A 12,140-nucleotide genomic window follows, 5' to 3' on the forward strand; every position below is an offset into this window, starting at 1 on the left:
TCTAAGTACGTAAGAGGTTTTTTTTCAGTCAACATTATCATAGTCATTTGTGATCTTGAGTTCCTCAACTGTGCTTAAAAAGGTGGCCATCATATACCCTCACAAATGAAAGTTTGCCATTACCAAAGTTTGCTGTTTGTTACTCAGTTATCGGATCTAGGGATAAATGTTTCTCTGGAAAGAATATGATCTGGGGGTTTTTTAGGAAAACTTTAGATGTCCCAAACTGTCCCAAACACAGCTTTACAACTAGAAGTAGGAATGTGTTCCCTGGAGTCAACTGGATGGTCCCCTGCAATTCGGTTTTGGTTATGTCGATATTTATGACCCACAAACCTGGGCTGCTTGCCATAAGTGTTGATTGATAAGTATATGCTTGGCCATGTTTAAGATTCATTAATAACAGAAATGTAAAACTTGACAGTGTTGCCCAGATATGGAAAAAAGAATTGAGAAAATAAATGGGCCCTGTCTGTAAATGCATACTGTAGTAAAACATGGACTATTGTTTTGACTTTCGCAAGGGCAAAAATCTCAAGTATCAAGAATGACCCCAAAATGCCCTTCCATCATTGCTAATGGCAAGATGTTTCATCTAGCTATATATCTGGAAACACTTAAAGAGGAGAGGTAGCTGACAGATTGGTGGATACTACCCAGTAGCAAATCAAGGTGTGCCATTGAACAAACCCTTTTGCTATCATCTATAGCTTCAGCAGTTTTAGTTTGAAACATCTGGTTACATTACTCAAAAGATAAAAAGTGAAGTAAGACGTATCCAACAGATTTTACTTTGTTTTTTCTGGCAGATGTCAGAGCTGGGTTAGCTTGGAAGTAGCCAAATTTCTAGGCATGGCTATTAAAGCTGGAGAGCAACTGTTAATGCGGAGATGAGAGAACACTCTTTTATTTTTGGAGTTTTCATGTGCTTTTTTTCTTAACTGACCATAGACTTTATTTGTGTAGAGTGCCTTTTAAAATGTTTGGTTTGTTGTTTTAATCAGATAATAATCAGATTTCTGAATATATCTGATTCAATACCAAATTGATGTATTGTATTTGTATTTTATATATTAGTATGTTATGGACTGTACACCAAAATAAAATAACTGAAATAATGAAATGAGACAAAAGTACTAAAATGATTCTGTCCGCTCTAAGCCTTTGCAGGAAGAGCAGAGAAACTAAATCATAAAAAATAACCCTCAGTATAGTAAGACATTAATTGATGCATCAGCTATTTAACAGCTTACCCTGGGAAATATGCAACCATAAAATAAACAGTTGCTTAATACCATCCTCACCTGTCTAGGGGGAAACTGACTCCTAAATTTGTGCTGCTACATAAATATTTCCTTTGCTTGCTGTGTTTCATTATATATCAAACCACATTCTGAACACAGGATTAACCAAAATGTTGCATTATGTATGAACATCCACGGGTTCCTATGGAACTTTCTGCCAGTGTCTAAGTTTTAAATGCATGCCTACTTGGACTGATGCTATGAAACGATGCATCAGGGTATAGTTCTAAATGTGCAACTGGTTTTTGTTTTTTATAAAGTTATGTCATCTTTTCAATGTTTTCCCCTGGGGGATGCTTGTTAGCAAGAACTGCAAGCTACAATAACATTTACTCTTAATAGTGTCATGATTGTTGTTGCTGCAATGTGCCATCACGTCATCTCTGACTTAGGACACCCCTATGAATGAATACCCTCCAAACTGCCCTTCCTGCTCAGCTCTGGATTTTCATAGCAGGAGCAGCATTTCAGTGGGAGAAGCTGAAATCCTCTTTCCCACGCCGTTTCTTATGTTACATTTTTATCCTGCCTTTTTCTCTAAGCTGCCCAAGGTAGCTGACATGATGCTCCTTCCCATCTCATCCGCCCAAGTCTATGACGCCCAAAGTCATCCAAGGAGCCCTGTGACCAAGTGGGGACTTGAGCCCACAGTCCCCTTGTCCAGCCCTCTGACCACAGCAACACACCGGTTGCCAGCAACATGAACAACATGCTGCACATCCAGTTTGGCAACTCCCACAGATGAGCCCCCTTTCTGACAAATGGAATTAGCAACACTTGTTCATATTCACAGTCAAGGTAGTATGATAAAAAGTATTTTAAGACATGTTTAAAGTTGAATCAAGGTCGTTTGGGTTATCAGGGTAGCCCTAATCTACTGAGTACTTCCCATGCCAATGCAGCCTTAGCAACTGATGATATCCATGTACCATCTGGACTAGATTAGAAGAAGCCGACAGTAACTTCCAGTCTTGCATCTGTTAATAAGCAAGTTATAAGTTCCAGGTCACCTTCAAAATAATTCCTTTTAGACACCTGAATCACAGGATTTGAGAACTTTTAGAATAACATCATGTGATTATTTCCTTGCTATTTTCTGTATGGGTGAGATCTATTTTAGCTTTTTAGGTTATTTTGGCTTTGAGCTTGTGATTTTCATTGTTCCTGTTTGGCACCTGTATGCATTTTAATAGTATTTTACAGATTCTATGGCATTCTACAGATTTAATGCTATTCTACAGTTTTATAAATTATTGTCCAACAAAATAAACAAACTAGTTCCCACTTGAAATCAAAAGAAGTCCAAAACACACACAAAGACTGTTTTATATAACTGAATCATTATTTAGATTGCATCAATAATTATTTAGATTAGAACATGTATAATCAGACATAAGATAAATACTTGTACTGATTAAGAATGATGGTTGCATATTCAGAACATTTAGGGCACATGGCCCTGTGTAAACAAATACTAGAAAGAGCATATCCTGTGCATGTTTTACACTAAATATCCTACTTTCAGATGCACCATCCTTTACACACACGTGTGTGTGCAATAAGCCAAGTAAAATATACAAAAACTTGAGGTTTGCACATAGCAAAGCTGTATCCACTTGTGGATACAATAGGCTGGAGGGCCCAGTGACTCCACCCTCTGTCCTTCCTATGCTGCATGACCTCAGGGCATGGCCCTGTGCCTGGTGCCAGGCCAGTAGGGCCATGTCTCCTTGTGTTATTTCAGGACCCTGGAGACAGAGTACAGCAACCAGCTTCCCTGCTGCTGGGAATAGGTTCCAGGACAAGAGAACTGCAGCTTCAGAAAATCCCCTTGCTATCACTCAACAAAGTTTTGAGTTAAAAGAATTCCTCTCTCCATCTTCTTATAAAACCTCCAGTCCTCCATCTCTGGGCTGCAGAGGTTGCCCTCCTGTAATGTATATTGTTCTCAGCACCCAAACACTTCTCTCCCTGTAGACAGTTATTATGCTTGTAATTATGGCTTTTAATTTCTCCCTGTTGATCCAAAATAAATATTAGGTTAAAATAAATGGGAAACCAAATATTTTGGTGGACATCACATTGGATTTTGGATCTAAAAACCTGGGCTCATACTTGTGTTCAACCATGTGCAATTTCATCCATCAATATCCTAAGCAGTCTACTCAGAATTCACCTCCACTTTCAATGAGGTTTATTCATTAGAATTTTAGTTTAGGGCAGCAACCTTATAAAATATTTGCTGAGCCTAGAAGGAGGCAATGTGGCAGCAGACTGTGTGGTTTGGATTGGAGGAGGGGGACCTTGCAAAAATAAATTGGCAACTCACACATTGCCAAAAAAGAAGACAACAGTGGCCACTTAGTTGTATAAAATGTGCATTTTGATTTACATATTCAGAGGCAAATGTGGAAATAATGATTATAATCGAAATAGAAAAATCTGACCATGACAGGATAGATTGTGAGCAAATGACCTGTATTCCTGCTGAGTCTGTTATCCAGGTGTTAATGGCTGATGGGTACCTTTGAGGTCCTTGTTCCCCCTTCTTAGTATTCTCTGGGCACAGTCAAATAGGGGTGTTGTATCTACACTGTAGACTTACTACTAGACTTGGGACTTTCAAGGAAGACATCTTCCAGTGTATGACTGCAGGATTGCAAATTCAGAGCTGGTATAATGATCCTAGATATTTTTTAAGTTTTTGATTGTGTGGAATGCCCAACAATAAAGGTATTAATGAAAACATTAGATTAAAAGATTGACTGCAGAAAATGAATAAAAATGAGAAGATAAAAGCAGTACTGGGAAAGGTGATTATACCTTTTCATAACGTGATTCAATTGGAAAGCTGGACTAAAGAAGGATAAGGAAAAGAGGTAGATGCATGGATCACACAACATTTGAAGATATGATTCTAGAAAATGAAAAACAAAGAAATATGCAAATGAAAGGGATAGTAAGTAAAATTTACTAGATATTATTAGAAGAACAGGATGAATAGGATTCACTTAAAGTAACACAGGAATTGGATTTGAGAAAAATTAGTAATGAAGATTAGGGAAATATTTGGACAAGAGGATATTAAAATGTGAATCAGTAAGAATAAAGTAAAATTTCTACAGAATTGTATGGAAGTAGTACCTAACTCCAGTGAAGTTGAATTGTATACATAATAAATACTCCAATTTATGGTGGAGATGTGGTCGTGAAGTGGGCACATATTTCCATATGTGGTGGAAATGAGAATATATAATAATATAATAAGGAAGGCGGTAGCGAGGAACGCCTTCCTTCAGCTTCGGCTGATTAATCAGCTGCGCCCCTACCTGGAGTACGACTGCCTGGCGACGGTGACACACGCGCTGGTGACTTCCCGCCTAGACTTCTGTAACGCGCTTTACGTGGGGCTTCCCCTGAAGACAGTCCGAACACTTCAATTGGTGCAAAATAGAGCTGCCAGGTTGCTGACGGGGACGGGGCGTTATGCTCACATGACTCCAGTCCTCCATCAGCTTCACTGGCTTCCCATTGAAGCCCGGGCCCAATTCAAGGTGTTGATTATGACCTACAAAGCCCTAAACGGCTTGGGTCCTGGCTACCTGCACGAGCGCTTACGTCCGTATATGCCCGACCGCCCTTTGAGATCTGCGGGAGAGTCCCTTCTCCGGGAACCCTCCATGAAAGAAATTAGGAGAGTAAGTACCCGGAGGAGGGCTTTCTCTGCGGTGGCGCCCAACCTATGGAATTCACTCCCCAAAGAGGTCCGCCTGGCACCATCGTTACTGGTTTTTCGGCACCAGGAAAAGACCTTTTTATTTAAACATCATTTCAATTGTTAAAACATATGATCTGGCCTGGGCAACTTCTTCTTCCTTCTCTTTCTCCTCCTATACTTTTATTTTATACTGATAATTTTAATTTTGTATTTGTAAATCAATGTATTTTTTGTATTTTTATATTTAATGGTAATTTATTATGTACTATTGTATTTCAATGTATTTTATCATGTTGTAAGCCGCCCCGAGGTTTCGGCAAGGGGCGGCATAGAAATGTTATAATAATAATAATAATAATAATAATAATGAAATTTAGGAAAGAGTAAATTTTTAAAAAGTAAAATATTAAGAATAAATATGGATATATGCCTTGAGATTGCATTTCTTTCAATGTTTGATAAAAAAACAAATCAAGCTGGAATAATAAAGAATCTATAACAAATTAATAACTGCAGAAAGACTAAGTATAGCTAAATATTGGAAATGTTTTAAAGAAAGGGAAAGGATTTGAGCTGTCCAAATGATCATGGCAGATTTGGGGGGGGGGGGAACATTCTGAAATGTTTGAAGGTTTTTTATTTGTGACATGTATCCTTGTCCTGGTGGTGCGGACCACAGTAGTGTAATGATGATTTTTATTGTATGTCAGTTTGTTATGTTTGTATTTTAAATATAGTGTTATTTTGCTTGCATTTAGATTGAAAATTAAAAGAATGTAAGACAGTATTTATTTTACAAGTCACCTTTTGTTTGGCCACACAGAAATCCTAAACTAAGACAATGTAAACACTTTACAGACCATTTTAAAATAATGCAAAAATGTCTTTAAAACATGGCCACCTTAAAACATCATCCATCTGGTTCTTAAGTTGACTTGCCTTTTCATACCCTGAATACCTGCCCCAAGGGGAGATAATCTGACTGATCAGTAAAATAATTAACAAATAATGATCAGCAACCACAACGCTGCACCCGTCTCATAGTTTGAGTTACCAGTTTATGAAATGGAGAGACAAGGAACCTATCCATCCTGACTCTGGTGCACATAAAAAGTTTAAGGTTTTGAAAATACTTTTGAACATTAAAATTATAGCAATTTTTTGCAAGCAGAATAGTTGTAAAAATAATTGCATCTTACTGTCAAGTGTTGCATTTTTCATTTAGAAATAATGTTTGTGCTGAATCAAAATATTTCAAACACACAAACCTCACCAGAAAGGGAGACTCAAGCTGCACTCCTGCATGCACTTATCCCATTGAAGATGGTGGGACTTATTTCCAAGTAAATGTGCATAGAACTGCACTGTACATTTGTGTCCGTATTTACATAAAGCTGAACCCTCAGCTGATAGAGGTGTGTTAGCAAAGAATCCAGTCAGTGCAACCAACGGACCCTGCAGAATCTATAGGGTTCAAATGTGCTAAATTTGTAAGGGCAAGCCAAAATTAATCAAAGGTTGCCCTCAATCCATATATCAGCTTCCTCTTGTCTCCCGCATCTCCTTTTTGGCAGCATGATTTTTCTGGTTGTCCGTTAAATATTATGCTGTTTTCCAACTTTACAGCTCAAATTTCACCCACCCCTTCTGCCATAATGGTATGATCTGCAATCGAAGGAAGACCGGTGGTGCTGACTAGTAACAGCGTAGCAGATTCAGTGTAGCTGGGGGTGGGGAGGGGTGTCCCAGTGCTATAGAGTTTAGCTGTGTCAACTTAATATGTTCCTCTTTATTGAAACAGGGGCACATTGAGGTGGAAAGCGAGACTGTCTTCAGATTAGCCTCTTTGATTTTACAGGTAAGGTTTCTCCCAACTCTGTTGGGGTGTATGTTAAATCTATAGAGTGTTTTTAAAAATGTGTTTAGTTCCCAAACTTTCACATTCCTGCACTGATGTTTATGCATTTGCTATATATTATGCATATTCATTTCTGCTTTGATACCTGCAATATTTCAGTGGTTAAAACGTTGCAAATCTGCCTTTATATTGAGATGATGCCATGGTATTAGCAGGTAAACATATAGGGTAAATTAGTAGGAAAATGTTTTTTGGTTTTTTTGGGGAGTGAAGTGGGGTGACACATAAATTGATTTTAATTGGTTACCTTATTACATCATATTTCTTGCATAGGTATGTTTTTCAATAATGCAAGTAATGATACATCACTGAAAAAATGCAGTGAAATGCAGTATTGATGCTGAACATTACTGCAGAAACATTTAGACTTCTGTCATCATTTCCACTTCAAAAAGGGAAAAAAGAAAGTCTCCCACACAATACAATATCATTTTTTAAATGCTCTACATTCATCCTGATGAAAGCCATATTTGCCACATTAGTTGTTTCCAGTGAGTAATCTTCATTGCTGCATATACTTTGCTGTGTTTTTATGTTTCTTCTGTAATTTTTTCTTAATGAGAAACTTGGATTTTCATTGCCAAAATTCAGCGGTTAAGTGATAATTGGCTGTGAATTTCTCAACTTTGGTGGTGTTTGAATGAGCCCAGACTGTTAATATGGGCTGACCTTCCTTGTGATTTCAGTTTCTGACTAAACATATTTCTTGGCAAAGGATTCATTCTGCATTTTTTAAAAGGTAGTAAATCCTTTAGCATTGCATGCAGGGTTAGAGCTACCCTCAAAACAAGAATTGTTCTTGTTGTTTTAACTGTTACTGGTGTAATGCCTAAATTTAACACAAAGCCATTGCAAGAAGAATGCTATTTTAACATTATTGCTTTCCCCCAAATTATAGGAAGCTAAAGGGGACTACTCCAGGTAATTATATTTCCCTTTTCAATATTGGTATACTAAATGATATCATTTTGTTCAGTTTGCATTGTCTCACTTTAAATACTCTTTTTCCCTAACTACAAATGTAGGAAAAAGAAAGCAACGCAAGTGTGGTGAAGGAAGCAAAACCACTTCCACAGCCAGTCACACTAACGTGGGGATATGATTCTTTTGTGAATGGGTGTGAATCAAGACATTCTTTCTCAAAGTGCCAGTGGCTTATGTTAGCAGCTCTTTTATAATGTGAGAATTGAATAAACAGCCCAAGCATTTTGTAGCAGGACCCTCTGCAGAAAAGTTCCTTTTTTCTATTTAAAAAAAAAAATAAATCCAAAGCGCCTTTAGAGTCCCAGTGACTGTGCCTGTGAATAGCCCTGATGTGTACCCAGAAAGATGAAGTTTGTCAGCTGCCTGCTCTGGAGATCAATGGGCAAAGTTTCTTTTGCAGCTGCCCCACAGGGGCCTCACCCATCATGCTCTTGACCTGACAGTTGTATTGTGGCTGGTGAGAGCCTCTGAGCTTGGTGGGTTTCTCTCTTACCTACTGATGCATAAACCAGACAGCCTTTACCCTTGAGTTCCTCCCTACCTGTTAAACCCAGACACTTCAGTGCAATTGCAGGCCAGTAGAAGCAAAGAATATTAAACCAAAAGGAAATTGTTGCTGAGCTGAAGGAGCAAGAGAGAGACCATAGTTAACAGTGACTTACTGGACAAGCAGATATTTGAAAGATCGGCTTTAGCTGTGTTAATGTTTTACTGCTTTCTGCCTTTCTGCAAAGCAGCAATTGCTGGTTTACAGTTCTGCAGCAATTGCTTTTAGGTAACATTGCCTAGTATGTGTGAGAACATTCTGACAGGAATTGTCTTCTTGTTGGTTGTGTCGCTTTTAGTAAGTCATGAGACGTTGTTTGACATGCTTTAGCGACAGACATGCCGTGGGGGTGGGGGAAGGGCGGTGGCAGGTGTTCTTTTCACTGTATCTGAGCAAGGACCTAGGCTTAGGCATATCAGCAGCCTTGGCCCTACCCTAGCAATTGCATTTTTGTAACGCAAACTAAATTTGCTCCTGGTGACCTCAGTTTCTTCAGGGGGAGGGGGAACAGATTTTGTTCGTTCTCTAACTGCTCTGCAAGCTGTAGCTGTATGATTCTGTATCTGCATAGACCTGCCTCATTATCTGTATTGCTCCACCTCACCTTATCATCTAGTCAATGCCATGGTGGATTCTTTTTCTCTCACCACATTAAGGCAAAGAGTGACACTTCAGTGCTACCCAGCAGTGTTAATCAGCAGGAATAGCATAGCAAAACTTTAGAGTGACATTTCCCTTGACATTGGTCATTAAGTTCCTTTTAGTGCCAGTAGAGTGAAGGCCGAGAGGCAGCCTTTGGTAGAGCTATTTCCACAACTTAACAACGTACAAAAAGCATCATGATAAAATGTGTTGTGCTAGTGTTTATTCAATGAATCACTGATATCAGTATATGAACTACCCATGCTGGTCCTGCCAATCACCAAGTCTGTTTGGGTTAAGAGGAATCACTACAGGGATTGTCATGGTCGCCAGGTAGCTTGCATTGATCAGGTGCATGAAATCTATGTGCCTGGTGCCAAAACATGCTCCACTTGTATGTGCCTTAGGTAGTTGCTGGGTGTTTTGCAACAGAAATGCAACTAAGGCTGAAAGGTGGGAATTCCAGTGCAGGGACCGAAGGCCTTTGGGTTTAGAACTGCTGCACTCCACCTTATTTGTGTAGCCTTCAGAGTGCTTTTTTAAGGCCGCCCATGTAGCTGAGATATTTAGGGCATTGTATCCTCTGCTCTTTTTTTCACAGAGTTTTGATAGGTTTCTTAGCTGGTTACATTCTCGGCTCTCCTGCCTGCATACAAATGTATATTACAAGTTCTATATGTGAATGCACAAATCATGCCATTTCCATTGATAGGATGATTCATAAGCAGCAGCAAAGTGTGGGGAGGACTTCCCACTCTGCTATGATAACATTTGGATAGAGGAACCACACCGGTGGGACCATGGGCATAGTTTCTTGCCATCCAATCATCACCTGACTGGGAGGACAGGTGACGTTTGGGTGTGAAGGATTATTATTTATATTTATTAAAATATTTATTTATTTGTATTATTTGGGTGCTATATTTTTCATTCTGCCCATCCTTCTGGGAGCTCACAGGGACATAATTCTTCTGTCCCTTTTACAGTCCATAATGACTTGCAGAAGTATTACTACCCCTCTCTGATTTTTCCACATTTTGTTGCATTACAATCTGGAATTGAAATGGATTTATTGGCATTGTTACCACTTGATGAACACATTGGACCGGTGTTAACTTTTGTGCCAGGGTAAAAATATTTTGCACTTTCACAGTGTTGAGTATCTCATGTACATCAAAGGGTGGTAGTGCCAGTTAAACCCATTTCAGTTCCAGACTATAGCACAGCAAATGTGGAAAACTCAAAGGGGTGTGTGAATACTTAAAGAGGCACTGCATCGGTGACTGTTAGTCCTGATGGCTAGTCACTGCCTCCAATAACAGAGGCTGTGTGTCTGTGTATACTAGCTGATGGGGAACATGGATGGAGGATGCTGTTCCATTCATGTCCTACTTGTGGTTTCCTGCCAGTTGGCCACTGGGTGGACAGAATGCTGGACTGGATGGATGCTTGGTGTGATCCAGAATATGTTTTCTTTTTGTTGATCTGTTTCCCAATTTACCCAGTGAGTCTCAGAGCTGAGCAAGGATGTGAAATTCAGTCTGTCCCAATCTCACTTTAAACAGCATATTGTGCTGGCTCTTTTCATTGGCACATTGCCTCTACTTGTTTGATTAAAAGTCATTCCCAATATGGTATTTTTCAAGAGGACTCACTCACTCACAGGTAAGTTTGCATACAGCAACACAGCACAACCCTGTAGATATTGACAAAGTGGTGGGGAGAGCCATGCTTTGCCAAATGAGGCTTGCTCCTTGTAACTTTAGGATTTACTAATGAATCAGTCATTGCAGCCTCATTATTCTTTTTTTATCCTCCTGGTAATTCCCTAAATTTCTCTGTGCTGAGGGCTGCAGCGAGGCTTCAGGATGGCTCAGTAAACAAAAGCTGCATTGAGTGTATGACTAATGAAAATGTTGGGACAGTTGGCAGAGAAGCAGGTGGAGGAAGCACATGTTTTGAAGTGCCAATCAAAACATGCTGTTGATATCAGACCTGTCTTTAAAAAGAGAGGATTGCCGGTTTGAGACAAGGTGTTGACAAGCATAGCAAGATTTTGGCTGGCCATAGAGGTATATATTTGTTTTTGTGTTGCATTAGTATTTTGTTTTGCCAACTCTGGAGTGTTAGATTGGGAGAACAAAGTAAACTTACTTGCAGTGTGGGCCTAGCTTAATCCTAGAAGTGAATCCCAGTGCGTTCAGTGGGAGCTTAATTCTAGATAAATGTCTTTAGAATTGCAACCTAAATGCCTTCCTCCACTGAATTTGAGGCTAATTCATATTTCAACACACATGCATGCACAGACACACACACAGACACATTTTCCAACTTGAGGCTTCCATACTCCAAGGAGACCATTTGTCTATGTAGGCCAATGCTGCTTGGTCTGGTAACAACTTCTTCCACGTTTTCAGCTAGATGTGACCATTTTAGCTAGAGATACTAGGAACTGAATTTTTCCAGTGCTGATCATGCATTATAATACTAACCAAAGTTCTTCCACAGCATTTGCACTTTTAAATGGAACTGAGGGCTTTAAATTGGTATCCAAACTCTGAAGCAATGGAAGTTGACTCGCCATCTTTCTACCTTCCTGTTAAGTCCAGAACTGGAATGTTGATATGGGCATTCCTTTCTTTTATCTGTTAACTAGAGCTGTCCGTGGGGAGAGCCCTAGGTCTACCCACACACCCCTAGATATTGCTGTTGCATCAAGTATATTGTGCACTGCTAATGAAACATTCATGCTTAGGGGAAGGCAGCATCACTGTTTTAGAGGGGGAAACCAATTTTGTTTCACTACTGAGTGTTGCCTTATTTGAAAGCTCTGTAATGTGTTCAAGGCAGAGCAATCTTTTGGCACTCGAGCAGACAGTTTGGAAGATGCAGAACTTTTGAAGGATGCCAGGGGACCTTTGCCAGAGGAGCACTGACTGGGCTGGATCTCAGATGAGGCATTTCTATAGAACTTTTACTGCTGTCGTCAGTTAAGTTTGCCTTGTGCTTTCAGCAGTCTGGGTTTCT

The 12,140-nt window shown here is 39.5% G+C and overlaps 1 protein-coding gene across 1 annotated transcript in view; it reads left to right on the plus strand.

The window, feature by feature from the left end:
- FRMD4B (FERM domain containing 4B) overlaps positions 1–12,140 on the plus strand; it is a 157,188-nt gene that overhangs the window by 67,572 nt on the left and 77,476 nt on the right. Inside the window, exons 6-7 of the mRNA XM_044451765.1 lie at positions 6,824–6,880; positions 7,839–7,861. Of these exons, the coding sequence (XP_044307700.1) occupies positions 6,824–6,880; positions 7,839–7,861 (80 nt within the window). The remainder of the gene's footprint in view (positions 1–6,823; positions 6,881–7,838; positions 7,862–12,140) is intronic.

Source organism: Varanus komodoensis, unplaced genomic scaffold (assembly GCF_004798865.1).
Source record: "Varanus komodoensis strain SLA01 unplaced genomic scaffold, ASM479886v1 scaffold6_4, whole genome shotgun sequence".
Lineage (NCBI taxonomy): Eukaryota > Metazoa > Chordata > Lepidosauria > Squamata > Varanidae > Varanus > Varanus komodoensis.